Genomic DNA, 24,609 nt, shown 5'->3' with positions numbered 1-24,609 from the left:
TGAGATTCTTGCATTGCAGGGGGTGGGACTAGATGGCTCTTGGGTCCCTTCCAACTCTAGGATTCATTTCAAACGCTGCTGGCTGTAGTCAGGAAGGTCTATACAATGGTCTCCCAGCCTTGCTGCCCACAGACACTTTACCTCCTAGGATGTTTTATAACACAGCAGGCCATTAATTAGAAGATATCCCAATATTGTTCAGAGTCAAGAAGGAGATCCTCCTTGATTTCCCGCAGAGCAGGGGTGGGGAAACTGTGGTCCTTCAGGTGTTGTGGGACGCCACCTCCTGGTCACCCCCAAAGAGCATGGCCAGTGGTCTGTGGTGTTGGCAGCTGGAGTCCAAAGACAGCTGAGGGGTCATGGTCCCCCAGCTCTGCTGTATGGCATATAATATATGCTAGCTTTGTAGTAATTTCCTCCCCTCAGGAAACCGTAGCACTCTTAGAGGGGCAAGGAACCTTTAACAGAGAATTCTCAGCTTTATCAGCTTCAGTTTCCAGGAGTCTTTGTGGAGGGGGAATGGTGGCTCAGTGGATGTAATTACTTAACTTCCTTGTACTGCACTGGTAGATAAGTGGTTAAGACTGGAGTGTTTACTGCTGCAACCAGCAAGACATTCTACCATCTTTGTAGAGTTACTGCCTGACTTGTGGACACACATATCGGTGCAAATACCTATGATTAAGAGATTTGGTCTGTAAATTAATTGCAACAGCATCTGACTGCAGACTCTGTCCTGCGCGCTTATAGGGTCGTTTCTCTCTTCAGCAGAGAGGTTCAACTACACCCAGATGTGTTAACGACGAAGAATGTCCAGGATGGGGGTACACGAAAGGAGTGGTGCCAGATGACTTCTGAGCCAGCGAGGTTCATAAAAAGAACACTAAAATTAGTAATTAGCTACCAGAAGTAAATTTCAAGGCCACAGAGGAACCAGTAAAAAGAATGTGGGAAGGAGCTGGTGGGGAGAGAATCTGGTCAGGATCTAGCAAAAGTCAGGCATTTTTAAAGTCACAGTGATTTTACTGTGAGAGATTTCAGCAAATGCTTTATGATGCAATCTAAGTCTACTCAGAAGTGAGTCCCATTGAAGTCAATGGTGCTTACTTCCAAGTAGGTGGGGTTAGGATTGCGCCTTTAGTGACTCCAATGGGACTAAAAAGTGCTTAGCTTTGGGCTGGATCATGACTTTTATCTTTTGCATGACTATAGATCCTCATAAAACACAGTGTTTTCTCTGATATAACGAGAAATACAGTTGGCAAATGTGTATACTAATATTTATTTTGATTATGTAGAATGTATCAAAACACACCAAGCATCTTAATATTTTATGTTTAAGCCTTTGCTAGAGGTATTTTTGCATTTTAGACCCATCGCTTCTCTTTTTTTAACCCCAACACTCTTTCATTTATGTGAGCAAAGCCAGGTTCCTGAATTCCAAGCCAAATTTATTAGCAGTCTTTTAAAAAAGATGTCCAGCTAAAGTATATTCCCACTTTTCATTACTTGTCTTTTGAGTACAATATCAGAATAAGAAGATCAACATTTAAGATGGTGCAGGGAGCTTTCAGTTACACTAGGATACAGAGAATGCAGCATTGTTTTTAAAATGTTTTGGGCAGGATCAGTCCCCTCAACCCCCACCCCAGTTATACGAACGCCTGTCTTTTTCCAAGCCTTGTACAGCAATTTTTGACAAAAATATTGTTTGTTTTAAATCAGTTCTGGCTAGCCAGGATCGAAAAAGTGGTTGGAACAAGGTGATGGGAGCTTCCCTTTTCTCTTCTTGGGCATAAGGAGGCGTAGGTGGAGGCAGCACACGCAAGGAAGGCATTTTAAAATGGCATCCTTGATTCTCCTGTAAAAAAATAGGGGGATGGGGGATAATGGCAGGGCTGGGGGCAAGGGAAAGAACTTGGCAGGAGAGGCTGGGCTGGCAGCTTAGTTTACTGGTAAATAGAGGAAACCCCTCTCCTGAAAATCCACTGAGGGTTTTGCTGGCATCCTGGTTTAGTGGTAGCAATGAGCCTCCCTCTGGACAGCAGGGGCTGTTCTTACTAGCCAGGATCAAAGACTTGCTTGCCTCTGGCGTGTGGAAGAGTGGTGTTGTTGGAAGATGAAAATTTAAAATAAGGAATTAAATGAAACACCACAAATAACATCAATCACAAACCAGTGGTCAACAATAAGGTTAGCCATGCCCAAAGGCTGATCTGTTGAAAAACGGAATAGTTAAGATTAAAAGAATATCTGTTTCTCCTCCAGCTTTGTACTTCTCAGAGGATGTCGCTGAGTGATAGGTCACTTCTGCGTAAGTCTTCCATTTCTGTAATGAGCGAAATAAACATTATTTGTGTTCTAAATCACAGATTTTCCTGAAAATGCTGTGTCCTAGTACTGGGATAGAAATATTTCATTCCCTTGAAAGATTTACAGTCATATTCATTCTCTCTCTCCTCTCTATGTATATATGTCCAGGATGTTCTGAAGCACATGTCTGTTAACGAATGCTGTAGGTCTGAAGCAAGTTTAGAGAGGTGGATTGTAGAGGAAAGCTTGCTTACTAGAGTTGACAGCAGCAGACCTGTTCTGTTTTATTTACGTACCCTAATATGAAATGAACACACAGACACGCATCTGCCTGCTTGCTTTGTATTAGACGTTGAAAAGACTCTGTTAAGTTTTGTGCTGCTACATATTGTTTAAGAGTTGGGTTTTGATTTAATACTGACAAGGCAGGATGGGAGGGGGGAGGAAAAGAGTGAGCGTTTAAAGAGAAAAAGACCCTTTTAAGATTCTGGTAAAAAGAGTCAAGCCTAAATGAGCCATAGGCATGAGACTGCTGACGGCTTTATTGAGTCACTGTTGCACGCCCACCTTTTCCTGTCTTGAAACAGTTTGCAGTTTTGACTATCTGAAATGATTAACAGTTGCATATCTAAGTGATTAGAGCAGTGACTCTGCAGAACAGACAGAGACCACAGTCTTGCATGACTGAAGGTGCATTCAGATTCTGTCCCCTTTTCTTTCTCCCTTTCTGTATAGTTTTGTCTTTTTAACAGTTGCAAGGTTGCGCTGCATTGCATGCTACCTTGCAGTTGTGAAATAGATCACATTTTATACATGCAAAGCAACTTCACACTGGATAGGTATTTAGGAAAGAAAGAAAGAAAGAAAGAAAGAAAGAAAGAAAGAAAGAAAGAAAGAAAGAAAGAAGAGTTCTATAGATTGTTCCAGTAATGATGATATCATATTATGACTACAGGCATATAAAAAGCAGAAGACACTAGCTCCCTGTTTGATGGCTCCCGGGAGAGATATTTATTCTTTTCACATACTGTAATGGACAAATTAAATAATGAAACAATGTGATGTAAAATAACATAAAATTCATTTCAGCTGCACAGTGCAGTGAACAGTAATTCTACTCAAGAGTTTTACACTGGTGTAAATGCTTGCGTGGAACTTGGCATTCTGCTCAGAGTAAGTTATTGCAGTTCAATCAGCGCTGGCCATGACCTTCTACACTGAATCCCATGCCTTGTTCCCCGTTCAGAAAGACGTAAGGCAGGACTTGTGGGAATAAATATGGTAAAGTTTAGTCTTCCTCAGCCCCTCTGCATAAGAACCCCGAGCAATGCTTGTTCCTCTTAAAAGCAGAGCCACTGGTGAAAAGAGAGCCTTGGCTGCCCAACTGTTGAGCAGCTTCCTTGCCTGCAGCCCCCCTCCTGCCCGCTTGCTCTCTGCTCACTCGATCCCCACACTTGGATTGAATTATAAAAATGAGGAGGGGCTGCCTTTGGTGTTCCTGGAGTCTGTCAACTACCTTCCATACTGAGAAAAAAGCTCTTTCTTGCCTTGTGGTTTGCAATTTTAGTGCCATGATCAGGCAGCACCAAACATCATATGGCACCTTTCTGCTTCATTAGGAGACATCTCTTTTCTATTTCTTTCCCACTGGGATTTCCCCCATGCAGCTCCTCTTCCTGGTCTTGTTCAGGCTGGGACAAACCTTTTCTCTAGCAGGGGCCCGCTAGTTGCTTATGTTATTTTGCAGAACAGCATGGAACGCACCTTGTATACCATACTCTATGTAAAAGAAATTATGTTTGCCCCATTTCTGAAGTGTTCCTGTTTATATTCCTGGCTTATCTTTGTCAGAGGCCCTGTTACGTGAGCAAAAACATTCCTGGGAAACACCCAGAGGACTCTAGTTTCAGCAGTCCTCTCCTCTGGGAGTATGAGGGCTAGCATGCCCTCCAAAATTCCTCGGATGAAAATAGGGACGTCCTAAGGAAAAGCGGGACAGCTTCTGTAAATCTGGGACTGTCCCTGGAAAATAGGGACACTTGGAGGGTCTGGGGTAGTGCTCGCCTACCTTGGGTACCATAGTTGGCAGAGCCGCTGCTGGACTGGTAGGTGACTTCTTAGACTCATCCCAGGCGTGTGTCTCAGAGGAGACCTGCCAAACCTGCCTTTCTCTGCTCAGCTCCTCTTATGCTAGTTGTGTATTATGTTGCTGAATGCTGCTGTCTGGACATTACTGCCTGAAAGCAGTAATGGGCATAAAGCCTGCTGATTGACATTCACTGCAAAAAAGAAGAAGAAGCCTGTAATAATTTCTCCACTATTATTTCACTATCTGATATTTCAATTTAAAAAAATGAGTTCCAAACATTAGAGTGAAACCACAGCAGCATAATGTTTCCTTGTTCCACTGGGGCTTCGTGTCTGATGATAATTGGGTTCAGTAGCAGCTTGACGGGACAGAGGCACCTACTTGACCTCCTGGCAAGAGCATCACTGCTGCTTAGGGGGAGGCAGAGGGGCAAGGTGGTGCAGCTGCATGAAAAGGAGTGCGCAACTGGTTTCGCTGGTGCTTTCCCACTGCCTCAGCTTCAGTACTCCTAGCACCACTGTGGGACCCACCTGCCAGAAGGCCAGGTAAGTGGCTCAATCCCACCAGGCCATCTTCTGCTGATTGGGATTCTGAGTGCTGTAGATGGTTTCTCAAGCAACCATATTTCTATACTCATTCTTTTCCTTTCCCCTTCCCCTTGTTTTCACTGTTCCTTACAGGGAAGAGTTTCACCTTGACAATAACAGTCCTTACAAATCCCCCCCAAGTGGCTACGTACCACAGAGCTATCAAGGTGACAGTGGATGGACCCAGAGAACCAAGGAGTAAGTACACTGTTCTCTGCTTGTGATCTGGAGTCTGGTGCTCTTCATTTGTGGAAGTAAATGGCTGCCATCACCTTCCGTGTATGATACTATTTCTTCATCTCCTATTCCAAGCCCGGTTCTCTCTCTTGTGGAGACCTCGCTGTGATTTAGGCGAATTGTTCCAAGTTTAGAGCACAGGTGGCCATTCCAGTAATGGGACTTCAGAGGACTTCATTGGAAGCTCATGGTGCTCAGACTGAATTCTTGCATCATCCAAGCAATGTGTTTTCCTCCTGGAATTCAGGCTGTGTCTTCACTAGTTTGCTGTTTGGGTGAAGTGACATCCACATGGCTCTGGCCAATTTTATCCATGCCCACTTTCCCTTGGTTAGTGGTTTTCCTAACTTGGTTAAAATTTGCCCATACTGTGTGGACACTGCTTTGCAAAATGCTGAGGGGAGTGCGTGTGTGAATTAGGTTCCCATAGTCTGTTGTAAGGCAAGTGAAGAGGGTATTCAATAAATAGTCCAATATTTTGAGAACCCAAGACTTCAGTCGCCTGGGCCCTTTCGCTGATTTCCTGGTCCGGGAATCAGCATGTTTTTACATGAGTAGAATGTGTCCTTTTATTTAAAATGCATCTCTGGGTTATTTGTGGGGCAGAGGAATTCGGTCATCCCACCCTAATATAGTCCGGCCCCCCACATGATCTGAGGGATGGTGGACCGGCCCCCGGCTGAAAAAGGTTGCTGACCCCTGGCCTAGAAGGGCTGGCACTGAAGGTCAGGCAGATCTCACCCCCTGCTTAATTCAGTGAGACCAGGAAGCAAGGGTTTTTACTTTGCATCTCATTAATGAGGTGTGAATTGTTTGAGGTTAAGTCTTTATAGGGTTGTGTTAATGTAATTGTAATTACTTAGATGCACCTTCAGATGCCATTTTCCAGAACCTGAGCAAATATGTTCACTGTTTTGTAAAGGAAAAAGCATTCAGATATGTGGAACGTGGCACGAACATCGTTGTATGCTTCTGAATACATTTTCCCCTATTACAGGCAATTATTTTTACTCTTCTACTACTTAATTATGTCATGTATAATTAGATTTTCTTAGTACAGAATTCAGCTTTAAGAGTGGAATCATGATAGAGCCCTTGGGAATAAAGAACATGGCAATATACTGTAATAGGACTGAACTAGCAACCTTTAATTGATGCTTAGGAATTGTCTGCACTCAGATGATCTTTCCTGGCTTTATACAGCTGAGGTTTATGACACCAAGAATGAGTGTTGGGAACCAAGTACTCCTAATTTGCTCCCCACCACAACTGCCCGCTGTCATGAGCGGACTCTGTCAGAGTGTATTAAGACAGAGTCTCCCATTACATCTGAATTTGGGAATGATAGCTTAATCCCAGCTGAAGAAAGAAAACAATGAGGTGGACTGCCATGTGTAAAATGAAGAAGTCATTTGTGAAGTGACCATCCCTGGTTCAGCTGCCAAAGAATGAGACAGTGGGAATGAGGAACAGGATCCTTCAGGCATCCAGGTGAATCTCAGTTAACTAACCAGAACGAGAAGCCAGGCTTATTATTCTGGTTGCTAACTGTCATTAAGGCAGACTTCCTTGGTTCAGATAAAATTAGGAGCTCTGGTTTAACATAACCTGGGACTGAAGTTCCAAGCCAATGCAGAAAGGGAAAGGGGGACTGCCGTGGAGCCGGGCAAGGCAAGGATGTTTGGCCCTAATATTTGTCCCGGACTGGAATTATGGAAGGATACTAACAGTTAACCGTATTAAGAAATTAATGATTATTTGAAGAGTAATCACATTAATATCAGATAAATGCTACTGATGGAAGTATCTTAGTCATTTATTTGCATTTGATGAGTAATTGCTGATAAAACCTTGACAGGAGTGCAAATTCAGTTGTTTAAGTGTTACACCAACTGCCGCCTTCTTCATGTTTCCCTCTGATTAACAATGGAGAAATATTGGGGGTCTCTTCTGTTCTTGAACTATATGGAATTTGCCTGCGCATGTTGAAGACTGTTTTCACCTTGTATCAGAGAAGCTTCCTGTCTTTTTCATTCATCTTTGCTAAATTTGCTGTTCTTGAAAAAGGCCCTTTTCTCATTTGCAACTGCCAGCACTTAGTGAGTTTGAAAGCATTTTGTCCTTTGTGAAACACTGACAAGTTTCTACATCTGGATTTAATTTGGTTCTTCCCGTTTGGAAGTCTGCAACACTGTGCTGATATACCTTTGAAACAGGAAATTTCCAAACAGGCAGACAATATTTAAGCGCAGCAAAAGGAACAGATTTGTGCCTAAATTTGCCCATCAGCACAACATATGAATGCTTAGCAAGCAGCAAACATTTCAGTAGCAAGTACATTCATGTATGAAATTTTGCTAGTGCACGTAGGTCCCATTATCCAAGCACTTGTAGGAAAATTCACTTATCCAAACACAAGGAATTAGTACCCAAGTCTCGCTATACACACCACAGATTCAGATATCCAAACAGCTGGATCTGTGTGTAAACAAATAAGCAGGCTTAAACATACCTTACTTTTTGTGTTCTATTGCTTTGAGGTTGCCAGAAACCAGGGGGTGGGAAGGAGGTGAGATAAGACAATTAAGATAACATTTCCCCTTCCTTGTTAGCCTTTTGCAGGGTTTCAGAGGGTTTCCCTGGGTTTCACTTTTGTCTGCCATTTGGAGGTCAGAATTCTGTGGTCGAGAACACGATAGAAATATTCTCATAGGAATCAATGGAAATAATTTAATTAATATGCAAACGCTTAACAAACGATTTTCAGGATTAGAATGAAAATAAAACATGGCTGCCATATGGGAGCATGGGGACACACAAAGAGAATACAGTCGTGGTGAAGCTTTTGCCATAACTGTATTACTGCACGTGAATACAGGCTCTGGCAGACTGAGCAGGTGAGACCAATAAAGCAGTTTCTGCACATGCCCTAGACGGAAGTGAGGGGCAAATGGGGGTTGTCAGTCAGGGAATGTAACCCGTGCAGGAGAAGGGAAACTCTGGTCCTAAACCTCTGCTGCCTTGCAGGGTGTCTTGGGGAGAAGAAGAGGCTAAGGAGTAAACCCTTCACAAATCTGCAGTACAGTCCCTAAGGCAGTTGCATGGTGCCTTCTACACCTCTTTCCAGCAACTCTGGCAGTCAAGCTGGAACCAACTGTATTGCTCTGCTTTTCTGTGGATAACATCAGGGAGTCAGAGAGGGGGATTTTATCATCTGGGCAGCCCAGGACCTCCAGGCTTGTGCCCCAGGAGAGGTCACTTTGGTGCTGCTAATGCAGCAGTTTTGCTTCACCACTGGAGATGCACTCCATTGCCTCTCAAGACAGATGGATGCCAACAACATCAAAATACCTAAGACACTTTGCAAAGTTTGCCTTGGGGGAGGGAGGGATTCTTTAACATCCACTCACACTGATTGTTCGGTGCTATTTGGAAAAGAATAACTTCTAAAGACTACTTGGTCTCAGATGAACCTACCATAGGAAAGATGCATCCGGGTTGCTAGGGGAAAAGGGAGACGCCAAGGACTAGAAAATAACACAGAAGTGGCAAAAGGGCACTAAGTGGAAGGTGGGAAACACCACCTCTTTAGGACCTCAAGTATTCCTATTGGCTACAAAGATTGACAGGCAGCAAGAGCAGCCAGACTAGCCTATTTCACATAAATTGCTTAGAAGGGACCTTTCACATTTTCCTGAATAACTTTCTTTCTAGGAGGGCTAGCTCAGACCCTGGGGACCCTGTTCAGGTGTGCCAGTAAAGGCTTCCACAGGTGTCACGGTGCCCTCAGGTGCAAAGTTAGTGAACCTTGATCTACAGCTATTGGTGAAACACAATGTGACTTTATGGAAGACAGCTTCCTGTTTATGGTATTATTTGCTCTGAGTGATGGCTGCTCTCAAAACGTTCCCCTGTGATGTGGTGGTGATTCTGCAGAACTGCCTTATCAATGAGAAGGGGAAGCAGTCCTGGGCATTAACGGAGCTTCCTTTCCCATGACAACATATAGCAGACATTAGCATGGTACTATTGAGAAGAGCTTTATTGTGTTGTTTCGTTTTAAGCTGTGGGAATGCTTGTGGCAAAGAACAATTACTTTAAACTATAAATAAATAAAATGAATGGAAGATGTGGACAAAATCAACAATAAATGGAAGGGCCTAACCTGTGGCCCTCCAGATGTTGATGAGCTACACCTCCCATAATCCCTGACCCAAATTGGGCCATGGTGGCTGTAGCTGATGAGAACTGAGGTTCTTCTTCAGAAGATAAAAAGCTGGTTTGAACATAGCTAAATGGCAAGGGCAGTGGGAGATGGGTTCTGTAGGTAGGAGGGTGTTTCCCTTTTGTCGTGGGTGTAGCCAGGATTTTGTCGAGGGGCCGGCTTTTGTTAGGAGAAGGCAGAACCTCAGATTTGTATTGATTTGTACTGATTTGGGGGCCCATGCCTTTTGCCCATCATTTTTGGATTTTTAAACTGAAAAAGAGGCAGGGCAGGTTAGTAAGTTCAGCGTTTTGATGGGGCATTGCAATTTTTGGAGTGGCTTGTGCAGGGCTGGGAGGATTGACACTGAATGTTGTGAAGTTTCTGGGGCGGAGGAAATGGTGGAACATGTTCTGTGGGCTTGTTTATGGTACACAGGCCCTTCACTGTGCATGGGTTCGAGCCCCACTTTGGGCAAGAGATTCCTGCACTGCAGGGGGTTGGACTAGATGGCCCTTGGGGTCCCTTCCTATGGTACAATTCCATGAGTCAATGATTTGTCTGTGGGGGCTGCCCTCCAGGATAACACTCTCTGGGGTTCAGTGGAGAGTTTATGACAGTTTGTGAAGACTACTGGGCTCTATGAATTGTTGTGAGTGAAATGTGATTGTACTGTTGCTAGTAGGTGGTGGTAAGCGAGCCTTTCCTTGGTCTTGATCCAAGTCCAGAATAAGGGGTGGCGCTAGCACATTTGTCAAGTTAAGCAGCGTCTAGTTTGGTTTCAAATTGGATGGGGGACCGTGTGTTGAGGCTCTTGCATTGCAGGGGGTGGGACAAGATGGCCCTTGGGGTCCCTTCGAACTCTGCAATTCTATGGTTTTCTGGTTCTACATGTGGGTATCCTGACTAGTATTAGCTGCTTTAGGATGGGGCCAAAATGCTTGAAGTAAGTCCCAGTGAGTGTAAAGGAATCACTCCAAGGTAAATGTGCAGCCTTAGAATACAATATGGGAACAGGGCTATGACTACTTAGCTCAGTGAATTGGCAATATTGTTTTGTTTATATTATGATTAAACCAACTAAGGACATTCTTTAATTTGATTAACTTACTGTCAGGGAACTACCATCGGCTCAGAGGTGAGAAGTGCAAGGGCAGCTGGGGTACAGGGAGCCTCCAAAGATCGTGGGAAGCAGCACTTCCTCCGCAGAGGAGGGAAGCCCTGCCTCTAGTGGGGAAGAGCTGCCGGGCTCGGAGGATGCAAGAGAGAGCCAAGGCACCGTGCCTGAGCAAAGCGGGGGAGGGGGGGAGACCCCTCTTTGCCCAAGCCTGCCCTGCACAGTAGGCTTTCGCGCAGAGAGGGGAGGCGTTGGATGGGGGTCAAGAGACTACTCTGCTGGGGAAAGTTTAAGGACCGCCCACTCTCAGATTCTGCTAGTGACTGAGCAAGACATGGAATAGAGGCGCTCTGCATTGTGAATGTTTTTGCACCAATAATAAAGCCTTTGAAAAGACCAGTGAGGGATCTTGCCTGCCCGCTCTCGAGCAACCACCCCGATAGGCATAACACTTGCATTTCAGAAATGCCCTGTTCTTGCCACTCTCAGTAATCAAAGCAGAAATTTTGGATCCTCAGTGAAAATGATTTTTTAAAATGGCATTAAAAATCAAGTAGTCAAAACTACTTGATTAGGTTAGTTTATTATAATTTCTAGATTTGTTCAAAGAAAAAAGCCAGTAGAAGCTGGTATGGCCAGAAAGATCTCACCAAATTTTGTCTTTGTGTCTCAATAATTGTTTGGTTTGATTGAGCTGGTATAGACGAATTTTTAGGGCTCCACCTTGAGATTATAATAGTATATAGGAATTTGAATAGGGGTTCAGTGTGCCCTAATATTTTAGGAAAAATTACAGCAACAGTTCTGAAGTACCATTAGTCTTGGTGGAGGATGTCTTGAAATTGTGGTTCCCATTTCACTACCTGTGAGTATTTGTACAAAAAGGTGGGCAAATGCAGCTTTCCACAGAGTGTTTTTACCTTCTACAAATCATAGAATCATAGAGTTGGAAGAGACCACAAGGGCCATCGAGTCCAACCCCCTGCCAAGCAGGAAACACCATCAGAGCACTCCTGGTGTTATGTAGTGTAGTTTCACCCTGGGCCAACAGGGGGATACTGTATATAGTTTTCACTCAGGTCTGTAGATAGTTTTCACTCAGGTCCGCGGCAGTTATTTTAGGCGGGAACTCTGGGCTGTTGTGGTTACAATGTTGACAGCCAGCTCCCTATAAATAGAGGCCGGCTGAGCTGTTCGCGGTCAGTTCTACTCCAGCTTACCAGAATAAAGAGCTACTTGAAGAAATCGCTGTGCCGGCTGCTATGTCAACCCACGACTTAACACTGGCGACGAGGGTGGGATTGATGGACATCAGAGCACAGCCAGATGCGGCCAGCCTCTGAACTGAGCTGAATCACTGAGCTGAATCACAGAGCGAAATCACTGAGCGAAATCACTGGGCAGAACCAATTCAGAGCTGACTGTTCTGGCTAGAGCACTGTGTTCCATCCATCGCCCTTCACGCCGGCATCGGAATCATGGCTTCACTTGTGCCTCTACCGCCGTTTGCGCCAGCCTCTGAATCATGGGACTCCTACCTCGCTCGGTTTGACTGCTACCTCCAAGCCAACGAGCTGACAGCAGTATCAAAGGATCGGAAGCGGGGCCTATTCCTCAGCCTCTGTGGGCCTGAAGTGTTTGAGATGGCCCGAGCGTTGGTTGCGCCTGAAGCAGTCCAGACAACACCATGGGACACGATCCAAGAGAAGCTCCGCAACCACTACGCACCAAAGCCGTCCAAGATTGCTGCCCGCCATGCGTTCTACCACCGGAACCAGGCAGAGGGGGAGTCAATCAACAACTACACCACCGCCCTGCGACAGGCTGCAATGCACTGTGAGTTCCGAGACTTAGACGATGCCCTGATGGATCGAATCGTCTGCGGGGTCTGGGACATCCATCTGCAACGGCGCCTCCTAGCCAAGCCAGACCTCACGCTACAGAAAGCCATTGAGGAGGCTGTGGCCTCAGAAGCTGCTGAACGCTCCGCCCAGGAGATCCGCAAGTCCAGCAGCCCGCGTCTTGCTAGGGAGCCAGTTCCGGTGCATCATGAAGAGGCCAGCAGTGAGGAGGCATCCTCCAGTGAAGACGATGACGTGCACCAGACAAAGCGGAAGCGCAGGAAGTTCCAACAGAAGTCCAAGGGCCAACCGGAATGTGCTGGCTGCGGAGGCAACCATTCCCGTGCCAAGTGTCGATTCAGAGACGCCATCTGTAGGAAGTGTTCCAGAAGGGGCCACATCGCTAAGGTCTGCCGATCGGCTCCGTCTGACACCCCCCCTTCATCGACTCGCAAGTCCAAGTCTTCACTCCAGTCTGCCAAGGAAAGTTGTTTCGCTCTCACCAACTGCCGCTGCCCGTCTGGAACCACGATTGGCCAAACCGACTCGCCTACGCGACGCAAGCTGAACGTCACGGTGCTCATTGAAGGAGCTCCATGTGACATGGAGATCGACACCGGGTCTGCCCTGTCCATCGTGTCATGGAGCACCATCAAAAGACTGGTACCCAGAGTGTCCAAAAGGCAACTCGACTCTCACCGCGTACACCTGAGAGACTACCAGGGAAACGACATTCCCGTGGTAGGCGTTGGCCGGTTCCGGATCGCCTTCAAGGATTTTTCGGGCCTGCTCCGGTTGGTGGTGGTCGAAGGTCAGCGGCCAAGCCTCCTAGGGCTAGACTGGTTTGATGCCCTCGGCCTGGAAGTCACCGGCATCAACTGCATCTCTAACGCAGAGACTGAGGGTCTGGTCAAAGACTTTGCCGAGGTTTTTGACGGCACCTTGGGCCAATATACAGGTACGCCCATCTCCTTTAGCCTTGATCCACAAGTCGCCCCCATCAAGCTAAAGCCACGCCGGGTTCCCTTTGCTCTCAAGGCTAAGGTGGACGAACAACTGGACAAACTGATCGCCCAAGGAGTTTTGGAGCCGGTTGACCACGCAAAGTGGGAAACCCCCATCGTCACGCCTGTCAAGCCAGATGGGTCGGTGAGAATCTGCGCTGACTACAAGTGCACGATCAACAAGGCACTTCAGCAGCACGCTTATCCGGTTCCTGTTGTCCACCACCTGCTGCATTCCCTGGGTGAGGGTAAGGTCTTCGCTAAGCTGGACCTTGCCCAAGCCTATCAACAACTGCCAGTCGATGATGCCACTGCTGAAGCCCAGACGATCGTCACCCACCGGGGGGCTTTCCGTTGCCGCCGGTTGCAGTTCGGGGTGAGTGTGGCTCCTGGCATCTTCCAAAGCCTTATGGAGCGTCTCCTGCAAGGGCTTCCGGGCGTGGTACCATATTTTGATGACGTCTTGGTGTCTGCAGACTCACACCAGCAGCTGTTCGAGCGCCTCCGTGCCGTGCTGACCAGGTTCCAGGAGGCCGGGCTCAAGGTAAAGAGGGAGAAGTGCCAGATCGCCGTTCCACAGGTAGAGTTCCTGGGCTATCTTATCGATGCCTCCGGTCTTCATCCAACCACATCCAAGATCCGCGCTATCCAGCAGGCCCCCACCCCAAAGAACAAAACGGAGTTGCAGGCATTCCTGGGGCTGCTGAACTTTTATAACATGTTCCTGCCCCACAAAGCCACAGTGGCTGAGCCTCTTCACCGACTCCTTAGCACTAAGACGCCTTGGGCCTGGGGTCATCGGGAGACGGCGGCCTTCAACGCGGTCAAGGCTCTCCTTTCTTCAGACAGTGTGCTGGTACAGTACAGTGAATCCAGGCCGCTGGTCCTTGCCTGCGACGCCTCACCTTTTGGCATCGGTGCTGTCCTTAGTCACCGTTTTCCAGATGGAAGAGAAGCACCGCTCGCCTACTTTTCCAGGACACTATCTCCGACGGAACGGAATTACAGCCAGCTCGACAAGGAGGCATTGGCACTTGTGGCTGGAGTGAAGAGGTTCCATGAATACCTCTATGGCAGGACTTTTGACCTCATCACTGACCACAAGCCACTCCTGGGCCTCCTCGCCGGTGATCGTCCAACTCCACCGGTCCTCTCACCACGCATGCTGCGATGGACTGTTTTCCTGGCTGCCTACCACTACCGGCTCATCCATCGCCCGGGGAAATCGATGGGCCATGCCGACGCCCTCAGCCGTTGCCCTCTTCCAGCATTTGTGGAAGACCCGGCTCCAGCTTCATCGCTCCTTCTGATTGAGGATCTTCCGGCAGCGCCTGTATCGGCTGCCACTGTGGCCTCCGCATCTGCCCAGGATCGCACCATCAGCCGGGTGCTCAACTGGGTGTGGAGGGGGTGGCCACAAGGGCCTTTTGCATCGGAGTTCCAGCCCTTCGCAACCAGACAACATGAACTCTCAGTTCATCGTGGCTGCCTGCTGTGGGGAGACCGCGTCGTGATTCCCCAGGGACTCCGTCAGCGCGTCCTGGAGGCTCTGCACGTTGGCCACCCGGGAATTGTCAAAATGAAGGCGTTGGCTCGGTGTTACGTCTGGTGGCCTAATATGGACGATGCCATCACTGCCTGGGTGTCCGCCTGTCAAGCGTGCCAGGAGTCGAGGCCTGCACCACCGGCAGCTAAGGGACACACCTGGGAGACGCCAAAGACACCCTGGTCGAGGGTGCACATCGATCTGGCTGGCCCCTTTCACGGCCGGACCTTTATGGTAGTGGTGGACGCCTATTCCAAATGGCTGGAGGTCGCCCTGATGCCCTCCACCACTACCGAAGCTGTCATCCGGGTGCTGCGAGGCCTGTTTGCAACACATCACCCCTCATGCGGCCACAGGGAGGAGTCCTGCTGAACTGCTTATGGGCCGCCGCCTCAGGTCACCGCTCGACCGGCTACACCCAGACTTTGCCGTGGCTGAACCCCCAGGCTGTGCCAACGCACCACGGTCATTTGTCCCAGGAAACCAGGTCTTTGCCCGGAACTATGTGGGGGACATCCCTTGGGTGCCAGCCACAGTAGTGGGAGTCACTGGACCTCGCTCGTACCAGGTGGCACTCGAAGACGGACGCTTGTGGCGACGGCACATAGACCAGCTTAGGCGCAGGGTTGGGGACTTGGACACTACCGAGGTGCCCCCAACTGTGCTTGCGGCTCCAGAAGAGACACGTACAGATGGCGAGGCCCCACCTACACCTCCCTCGCAAACTGCCAGCGTGGAGCCGAACCAAGCCGTTTCAGAACAGACTCAGACCACTCCACTTGCGGAGGCTCCACTCACAGCAGTGGATCCAGGGGAGTTGGTTCCAACGCCACCTAGGGTCGCACCACAGCCTCAGCGAGAACTGTGTGGCCCTCCGGACTTGGCTACCAGTCCCCGGCGGTCTGGCAGAGCTTCCAAGCGCCCAACTTATTTAAAGGACTATGTTGTTGGACAGGTATCACTGTTGGTCTAAGTATGGGAAATGTAACCGATATGCTTTTGTGCTTAATTGAACCATTACGCGTAGTGCTGTATATAAGGAAACCATTACGATTGTAACTAACGCCTTATCTCGGTGGGGAGGGGTGTTATGTAGTGTAGTTTCACCCTGGGCCAACAGGGGGATACTGTATATAGTTTTCACTCAGGTCTGTAGATAGTTTTCACTCAGGTCCGCGGCAGTTATTTTAGGCGGGAACTCTGGGCTGTTGTGGTTACAATGTTGACAGCCAGCTCCCTATAAATAGAGGCCGGCTGAGCTGTTCGCGGTCAGTTCTACTCCAGCTTACCAGAATAAAGAGCTACTTGAAGAAATCGCTGTGCCGGCTGCTATGTCAACCCACGACTTAACACCTGACATATGGTTGTCAAGCCTCTGCTTAAAGACCTCCAAAGCAGGAGACTCCACCACACTCCTTGGCAGCAAATTCCACTGTCAAACAGCTCTTACTGTCAGGAAGTTCTTCCTAATGTTTAGGTGGAATCTTCTTTCTTGTAGTTTGGATCCATTGCTCCGTGTCCGCTTCTCTGGAGCAGCAGAAAACAACCTTTCTCCCTCCTCTATGTGACATCCTTTTATATATTTGAACATGGCTATCATATCACCCCTTAACCTCCTCTTCTCCAGGCTAAACATGCCCAGCTCCCTTAGCTGTTCCTCATAAGGCATCGTTTCCAGGCCTTTGACCATTTTGGTTGCCCTCCTCTGGACACGTTCCAGTTTGTCAGTCATCTACCTGTGTGCAGAAGTGTGTTAAAATTTCATTTCCTCCTGAGAATTCCAGGACCAATTTAGACTAGTAAATCGGCAATTAGTTACTGCAGTAAATTAGTGCAGCTGGCACTGGCGTAGCACAAAGAAGTTGAGGCATCTGAGGGGAATCTGTGGGGCCTCTCCATTGAGGAGTTCTGATAATACTTGTATATATTTTTTCTTAGTAAGTTGATACATCAACAGACAGTTCCCTTTTCTGCTGGGACCTGTATTTATTTCACTAGGACGTCTGAAGCACGTTGCCATGTTCCTCATTCTCTCTCTCCCTTTCTCTGGCAATTGAACCAGAGCCTGTCACATCACAAACAACTTCTTAATATACACATCTGGAATTGGCAGTTGGACCAACTTCATAAGAGCACATGATCATCATTCATTACAAGATTAAAAAATACCCCATGGCATCATTGATGTTTTTAAACTTTGATCTTTTGCCGCTGTGATTCATCTCGGTTATAAAACTCCTCTTTAAAGGAACACAGACGATGACTTATTAGAACCTTCATCGTAAGTAACATAAACATAACATTGTGTGCATCTTTACAGAAAGTGAGTTACTTGGGCTGCCAGCTTATCATTTTAAGACATGACATCATGCTGGAGATCTTGGATTTGTAAGGCTTCCTTATAGGAAAGGCACTTTGACCTTCTCTTGGCAAGGAGAGCTGACAGAACAAATGCTGCATGATTTTCATTGGTAAATTGGAGCTGCAGTCCTTGTCCTGGATGCTCATGGATGGATTAGCTAAACCTTTATAAGGGAAGACCTCCAGTTCACCTTGCTTGGAGTTTTGACTACTTGATTTAAAAAAATCGATCTTTATAAATTGCCATTTCACACCTTTTATCTATATATTTACCAATGTGCAATTAGGGCCATTTGAACCATCACACACACACACATGTTATGTGAACACTTAAAATGTAATGCGTTAATGCAGCAAAAATGTACCATCACTTACATTCATAGAGCTCTGATTAACCGACAGCCCCCATTTGAGCCTTTATTTGGTGGTACAGGAATATCTTCCCCACCTTTTTTCTATCACTGGAATCATCCCAAAGATTTCCTCTGCCTGCTTTCTGGGCAGGAGGGACAGCAACATCCTGGGAAATGTGGAAAAGGTGCTACCCAGTACAGTATTCTAATCAGCAAACCATTCATAAGTGGGCCCCTGGCTCTGGCATCACTTTTAGCCAAGTGAGATTGTCTTCCATGAACACGGCCTTAACAGTTCTGGATCCACACATCCTTCCACAGTGGGGACATAGGTTTCTGGGTGGGAGTTGATCACGGTGAGGGTTTGCCAAGCATGCCTTCCTCTTAGCACGTTTCTCCCTTGCGTCCTGAGTTCATGCTTCTTCAAAGTCCACAAAACCTTTGGTAAAGGCTCTTCTCCAGTTGGAGCGCTCGCAGGCCAGTGTTTCCCAGTTATCAGTGCTTATACTACATTTTTAAAAGATTTGCCTTGAGAGCATATTTAAGCCTCTTTTGTTGTCCACCAGTATTTTGCTTTCCATTCTTAAAATGGGAATAGGATCATGGCAATGAAGATAATGAATAGAGTTGGGGTGATAACACATTCCTGTTTAACGCCTGATCCCACTATGAATGGTTCACTTTGAGAGCCATTGTTATTACTGGTTCACTTTGAGAGCCGTCATATTATAATGGAGGAGCCAAAGGGTGTTCACAGCTTTATCTGGGCAGCTGATTTTCAGAAGGACAGTCCACAGGGCAGGGCAATTTACAGTGCTGAAGGCCTTAGTCAGGTCAATAAACACCATATACAGGGATTGGTTTTGCTTGCTGCATTTTTCTTGAAGCTGTTGAGCAGTGAAAATTATTTCCACTGTTCCCTTGAAGGTTGAAAACAATTTTGGGATTCAGGAAGGGTATCCTTAGATATAGTTAGGAGACTCTTTGCTCAGATTCTTGCAAGAGATGCCTCGATAATTTCTGCAGTCTGTTCTATCACTTTTTAAAAAAAGATTTATGATTTTGGCATCCCTAAAGTCTGCTGGGATCTCCTCTCTCTCCCAGATTTTTTCTATGAGCATGTGAAGTTGTTGTGTAATTTCAATTCTGCCCACTTCAGCAGGTCCACTGGCTTTGTTGCTTTTCATTTGGTTAATAGCTGTACAAAACTCTCCCAGATTTGGAGATACTGCAAGCTCATCTCTAATTTGTTTTTGCGGGATTTGTGAGAGGACCCCAGGAGCTACAGTTTCCCGTACATTCCATGTCCCAAAGTTGAATTGTCTTTCATGACCACTGGGTGGTGACCCCACTGGGCGCAGTAATCCAGTCAGGGAAAAGGGGAGGCAGACTATGTTTAGGGCACCATTTCTAGCCCCTCCCCCTTTTCAGGGTGAGCAGAGTGGATCCTAAAAAGGGCTGCTCAGTCATGGATACAGCTGCCGAGCTGCTCAACTGCCTCATTCCTTAAGTCAGAATGACTGAATCTGTATCCACCGCCCATGTGCTGGTTCATGATTATAGGCTTCCAGATTTCACGATCCTGCCCCCATTACCATTTGCCAATTGGAAGACGCCTGTGCATGAATTTGTTTTATGTGTGTAGATCAGTGGACGCTGACCAACGCACAGTCTTTGCAGTAAGGCTCTATTCCAATGGCTTGAGTAATCATGATGACCAGTAGACTCTTATCTGCTGCAGCCTTCATCCGCCTTCACAACTGTTGTAACATACCGCTTGTTATCTTCCATTGCGGACTTCTTGGACCATTCTTTGTCTAGCTCCTCCCCTTTGACCTTACTGCTTCACTCACAAGGGTCACCGGAATGTGCAAGCGCACTCACCACGATGAGGTGATGATCCAGTGAGTGGGGTGGACTCATGCAGTCAGCTTGGAAGAGTGAGTTCACTTGTTCTGTCATTATAATTCACCTCTCAGTTACAAGTAGGAACTGAAGCACACTGTGGGCTTATTACCTGAAACACTTTTGCACCTGTGAAAGCTGCTGCACCTCCACATCCCTCACTTCTCTCTGATTCATCGTGCTCTATTCAAGTTCTCTACATAGGTTGTTAATGCTGGACATGATAAAACTTTGAAATAATTATCCCTGTTACAATCGGCACTGAGCAAGACATGAAATTTAAGGAGGAAGAAGATTTTTAAAATAAAACCCAAAGGTCGTATTTAGTGATACATTTTAAAGCCGTCAAATATTGCCCTTATTCCTTGCCCCATGGTTCTTGAGCCTCTTTGTCTTGTTTCCAAACCTTTGAATGCAGCAGCAAGTCTCAGAAAATTGTATTTTTAAAGGGAGAAATTTTTTTGCATGGTATTTTAATTGTAGTTCTAGGCTTTTAGGGATCCTAAAATTCTTGCTTTCCCCCAAGAATTTAATGAACATGTTGGAAGGCTGTACTTTTAAAAGCTATCCCTTTCCTGACATTGGATGGCGTATGTGTGCCTATCTTTCTATTGTTGTGTTAAGATTATTTATTCTGTGGCTGTTTTACCCATGATGTTTCCTGACTGTACATGCTTTTTTCATGAGACCACACTTATCTGCTTCCCAATGTGTGTACACACCATATGTAAAGGGATGAAAGACTGGATAAAGGTATGTTTATCACGCATGGAAGTTTACACCCAGTTTTCCGTAGTGATTTGCGAGTTCTGAAAGCAAAAGGTGGCAAGGGGGCTAGCTGGATGTGAAATCCTGTGGGCAGGGCTGGCACATGTGCAGTCTCATTCTTCCACCTCCACACTGTCACTGTAGGGAAAGCAGTTCAGTTCACCCCAAACTCATATCCAGGTAACAGTTCTGCTGACAGCTCAAAACAAAGTGACCTCAAGCAGCGTCTCAGCATTTCATTGCAGATGCTGTGAGAATTTGAGCAGAGGTCATCACACAAGCGCCTGTTGAGAGAGGAATTAAGCCCAGTACAACTGGCTGTGAGTAGCCTGTGCCTCCCTTGACTCTGTTTGAACCCTTCTGAACGGCAGCCAGCTCTTCCTGTCCCTCCCCAAGGGCCAAAAAACTTGCCTTGGTGAAGGAGAGGTTAGAGGCAGCAGGGGGCAGCCAGGCAGAGCACCCTTTCCTTCAAGGACTGGGACTTGGATTCCCTGACACAGAATCACTGACAGGGAACCAGTGTTCTGCCTGTCTTTGGTGGGGAAACACACTATGCTAGTCACCTTCCCCAAGGGTGGGTTTGGGGCACTGGGAAGTGGGGGGAAGCCTTATTAGATGTTCCAGTCAGACACAACAATTCCCCACCACCACCAAGCAAATGAGTGGGGGTTTCCCTTTCCTAGTTCCAGCTGCTTTGGGTTGGGAGTATTTATTGTTCCCCCCCCCCAAAAAAAAATGAGGTATACAGTCAAGGGTATGAGCAGACGCTCCCCAAGCAGGATGCCCCAAACTGCATAATGATTGAGATTATTCAAATTCTCTGCTGTGGTGCCATTGTAGCGGTTTTGAGGAGGTTCCTTCTCTCCATGCTGCCCTGTCTCCTTTATGATTTCCTCCAAAGTGCAGGGAGGGGCGCTGCCTGATGGCTTGTGGAATGTGCTTATGAATACACAAGCTTTAAACCTCTTCTTTAATTTTTTTTATGCTTGCCTGTCAGGAACTGGGCTGGGGGCCAAGCAGGAAATGACACATCAAGAAGCATTTGTGTTGTGCAACATTTTGTGGGACTGATGCAAGGCGATACACGAAACATCCCATGCCTAACAGACTGCATGGCAGTAATTTAACTCACAGACACTTGGGATGATTTGCCAGAGAGCTCAGCCTTCACATCTCCTATGCAGAAATTATCACAGCAGTTGGGAATAGGCTGCATTCCCCTTGTTTTGCCCTCAAATGCCCTCTCTTCCAATAGATGCTTATTTAAACATCCATTTCCCCAATATGTGTGCCTTGACTATATAGCTGAGAGACAATATATTCTCTTGTATTCTAATTTTGACTCAGTTCATTGAGGGTTGTGCTTTTGTAGCCAAAATGGCGTCAGTTCCACGCAGGAGGGGAGGTATCAGCAGGCTTGGGGGAACCTTGCAGAATGTGTATATACTAATCTTTAGAAAAAATGCTACCAGGTTCCCAATAGGACTGAGCGTGCTCAGTAGACACAGAATGCCAGGATGCCAACTCTGGCAGGCTGAGTGATCCTTATGCCACAGTTGCAATTAAAATTGTTCCTCCAAAGTGGTTACTCCGTCCACAGGAGAAACTGTCATTGACATTAAATTGTATGCTATTTTTATGATTAAACAACCCACTGCATATTACATGCAGGTGCAGACATCTTTCCTTTTGATGTTTTGGTATTTTTTCCTTGTATGTTGAGGTGGCTTTCAGTAATGGTGGCTTCAGCAGGGTGACTACAGGGCAGCTTTTTGGGGCGTGAGGATGATTTTAAAGTGAAAAAATGAATGGGGTGGAAGGGGTTGATCAAACCTCCTGCTTCAGTTTCCCTGCTGAGATTCTTCCTCGGAGTCTGCTTAACTAAAAGAAAGAAAATACCAGAGGGGAGATGCCCCACCACAGGAAAGCCTTGCCGTTGAGTGGATAGAGGACGTTGGGCTTAGAGCTGGGTGACTTGAGTTCATTATCCTTGCTCAGACATGAGCTTGCTAAATATATTTGAGCATATTATTTTCAGCTAATGTCAGCCATACTAGTAATTCAGGCAAGCCTGTGTATGTGCACTCCAAAGCAAGTCCCACTGAGTTCAATGAGGTGTATTCCTAGGTAAGTGGGAATAACTCATTTACATATCGAATCAGCTTCCTTCCACTCTTCTAAAGAGGATGAATGAAACAAATGCTACAGAAAACCCAGGCACCTCTGAAATTGGCTTCAGGAAGTCCCACAGTCCTCCAGAGCAGATTTTGGGGGCACATGTGCAAGCAGAAGCCCCCCTGTGGTGCGAGGGATCTCACACAGTTAATGTCCCTCAGTGATAACATTAAGACGGCGATGGGTCTGAGACGAGTTTATGAGAAGCATACAACCCAGAAAAGGAGGTTGCTTTGTCAAGCCCCAGTTAAGATTAGTGCTTTGCCCCTCGGAAATAATCCAGGTGTTCTTCATTTTTATTTCATTATATAGATATATATTTACATCTATATGGTTGATGTCAATTTCAGTGGCCATACCCCACCGCCTAAATCGGTTTTGAGGAAAAGAGGGACAGTTCCATTGCACAAGCATAAATCCTTACGCTAATGGAACGAGTGCATCTTTATAGATTTACATCAACATTTGTTTGCGTTACATTGTGGCCAAACTAAACGTTCATTCCTCTGCCAGAAAATGCCAATAGTTCATTCATCTGTAACTTTGGTTCCAGAATATTTTGAATTTTCACAAGGTACTGATTCTGGTTTGAAATTGTGTTTTGTGAAAACAGCAGGCACAACTTGTCCATACCTTTTTAATAGTTCAGTTCTATTAATGGGACTTAACATATTCTTGGTGCTTACATTGCAAACAAATCCCACCTCTATAGGCGAGAGGTTGGCTTATAAAGAAAGTAGAACAGTCGAGCATCTTCAGACTCAGATGCCCATTGTAAGAGATGCGCATTCCTACTCTGAGTCTGTGATTAGTAGCACCTGCTACTAAGGCTTCTCAGGCTGTTATACCATGACAAACTCATGCAGCTGGTCCAGCAGCCATGGCTGCTGCCGGCAAGCGGTGCTCCTTGTGGGGCCCATGTGTCAGGGCTGAGGGACCTGCTTCAGCAGCCCACCAAACCAGTTTTAAGGTCCTGCTACTTCCATATAAACCCCAACACATCTCTGGACCAGGTTACCTGAAAGCTGTGCTCCCTTCCATTAAGGGAAGCAAATGGAACCTGGTTGGTTTTGCCCCCGTCTGACGATTATCATCTTGTGGTAACATGGAGGCTGGCTTTTTCCCGTGGTGACACCAGAGTTGTGGAATGCCCTCCCCTCCCTGCTGAAATATGAGAGGACTCTTCAAGATGGAAGAGCAGTTTATGGAAGCAGTCCCCTGAACTTGGCCCTCCTTGATCTGATTGTTTTAATTGTTCTTTTAACTCTTTTAATTGTGGTTTACTTAACCTGCTTGTTTTATTGTCAATTCTAATTATAGGTGTTTTCAGTGTTGTGATGGTTTTATTATGCATACTAATTATGTATGGATTTTATGACTGTAAACCACTTAGCAGTTATTTTGGCATGTTATCAGTATATAAATTAAGTAATAATAGCAGCTTCATGTCTATCAAATGATGATGTGCTTGCTGCTGCTGCTAGCTTGGATTGTATTTCTGATCACATGCACCTTGGTGTTGCTTTCTTTCAAATGGTTTATTTTACAAGCTTGAAAAAATGCACCTTAAATTAAATTCAGTAAAGTTGTGTGATAATCCAATGATAGTTCTTTTCATTCATCAAATGATGGGGGAAAGTAACTTTCTTTTGTTTTTAGTAATTTAGTTAATGATGGAGAAATCAGAAGCAAACAATTGAATATCATTTTTCTGTGAGATTAGATTTAGTTATTGGAAATATAGTTGCTTATGATTTTGTAAGTGGTCTGCATGAAGTCAAATGACAGAAACCTGTAACATGCTTTGTTTTTTCCTTTCCCCTTACTTTCATTATAAAAATAATATTTCTAAGTATTTTTAATCAGAGTATTCTTTGCCCACAGTCTTGTTTTTATCAGATATTAAGATGTAGAAACTGATTTTTATTTAAAAGTTGCAGTGAGAGATTAAATTTAATTAAAATATTGCTTCAAAGTCATCCATTGAATTTTGTCTGAATTTTTGACCCACCACCACCACTTGTGAGTGAAACGAGTCAAATCTGGATGTGTCTGTTTGGTACATAGAAAGAATTTTAGAGAAAATTCAACAAAGCCTGAGGATGGTGA

At 46.1% G+C, this 24,609-nt stretch overlaps 1 protein-coding gene and 1 long non-coding RNA gene across 11 annotated transcripts in view; one reads left to right on the top strand and one right to left on the bottom strand.

Moving 5' to 3' along the window:
- RUNX2 (RUNX family transcription factor 2) overlaps positions 1–24,609 on the top strand; it is a gene marked incomplete at its 5' end in the record, with an annotated part of 229,073 nt that overhangs the window by 95,477 nt on the left and 108,987 nt on the right. For all 10 annotated transcript variants that reach the window (XM_083495180.1, XM_083495182.1, XM_083495177.1 and 7 more), the window contains one exon: positions 5,083–5,187. In XM_083495180.1, the coding sequence (XP_083351306.1) occupies positions 5,083–5,187 (105 nt within the window). The remainder of the gene's footprint in view (positions 1–5,082; positions 5,188–24,609) is intronic.
- LOC310703244 lies at positions 1,573–10,619 on the bottom strand. The gene is made up of 3 exons (XR_014524034.1): positions 10,542–10,619; positions 4,382–4,592; positions 1,573–2,329 (listed from the first exon to the last, which is right to left on the bottom strand). It is a non-coding gene; the product is annotated as an uncharacterized lncRNA (long non-coding RNA).

The sequence above is a fragment of the Podarcis liolepis genome, assembly GCF_965112155.1.
Source record: "Podarcis liolepis genome assembly, chromosome: 3".
In the NCBI taxonomy this organism is placed as follows: domain Eukaryota; kingdom Metazoa; phylum Chordata; class Lepidosauria; order Squamata; family Lacertidae; genus Podarcis; species Podarcis liolepis.
Note: the sequence above shows the minus strand (reverse complement) of the source record. Positions and strands in the feature narration are given on the sequence as shown.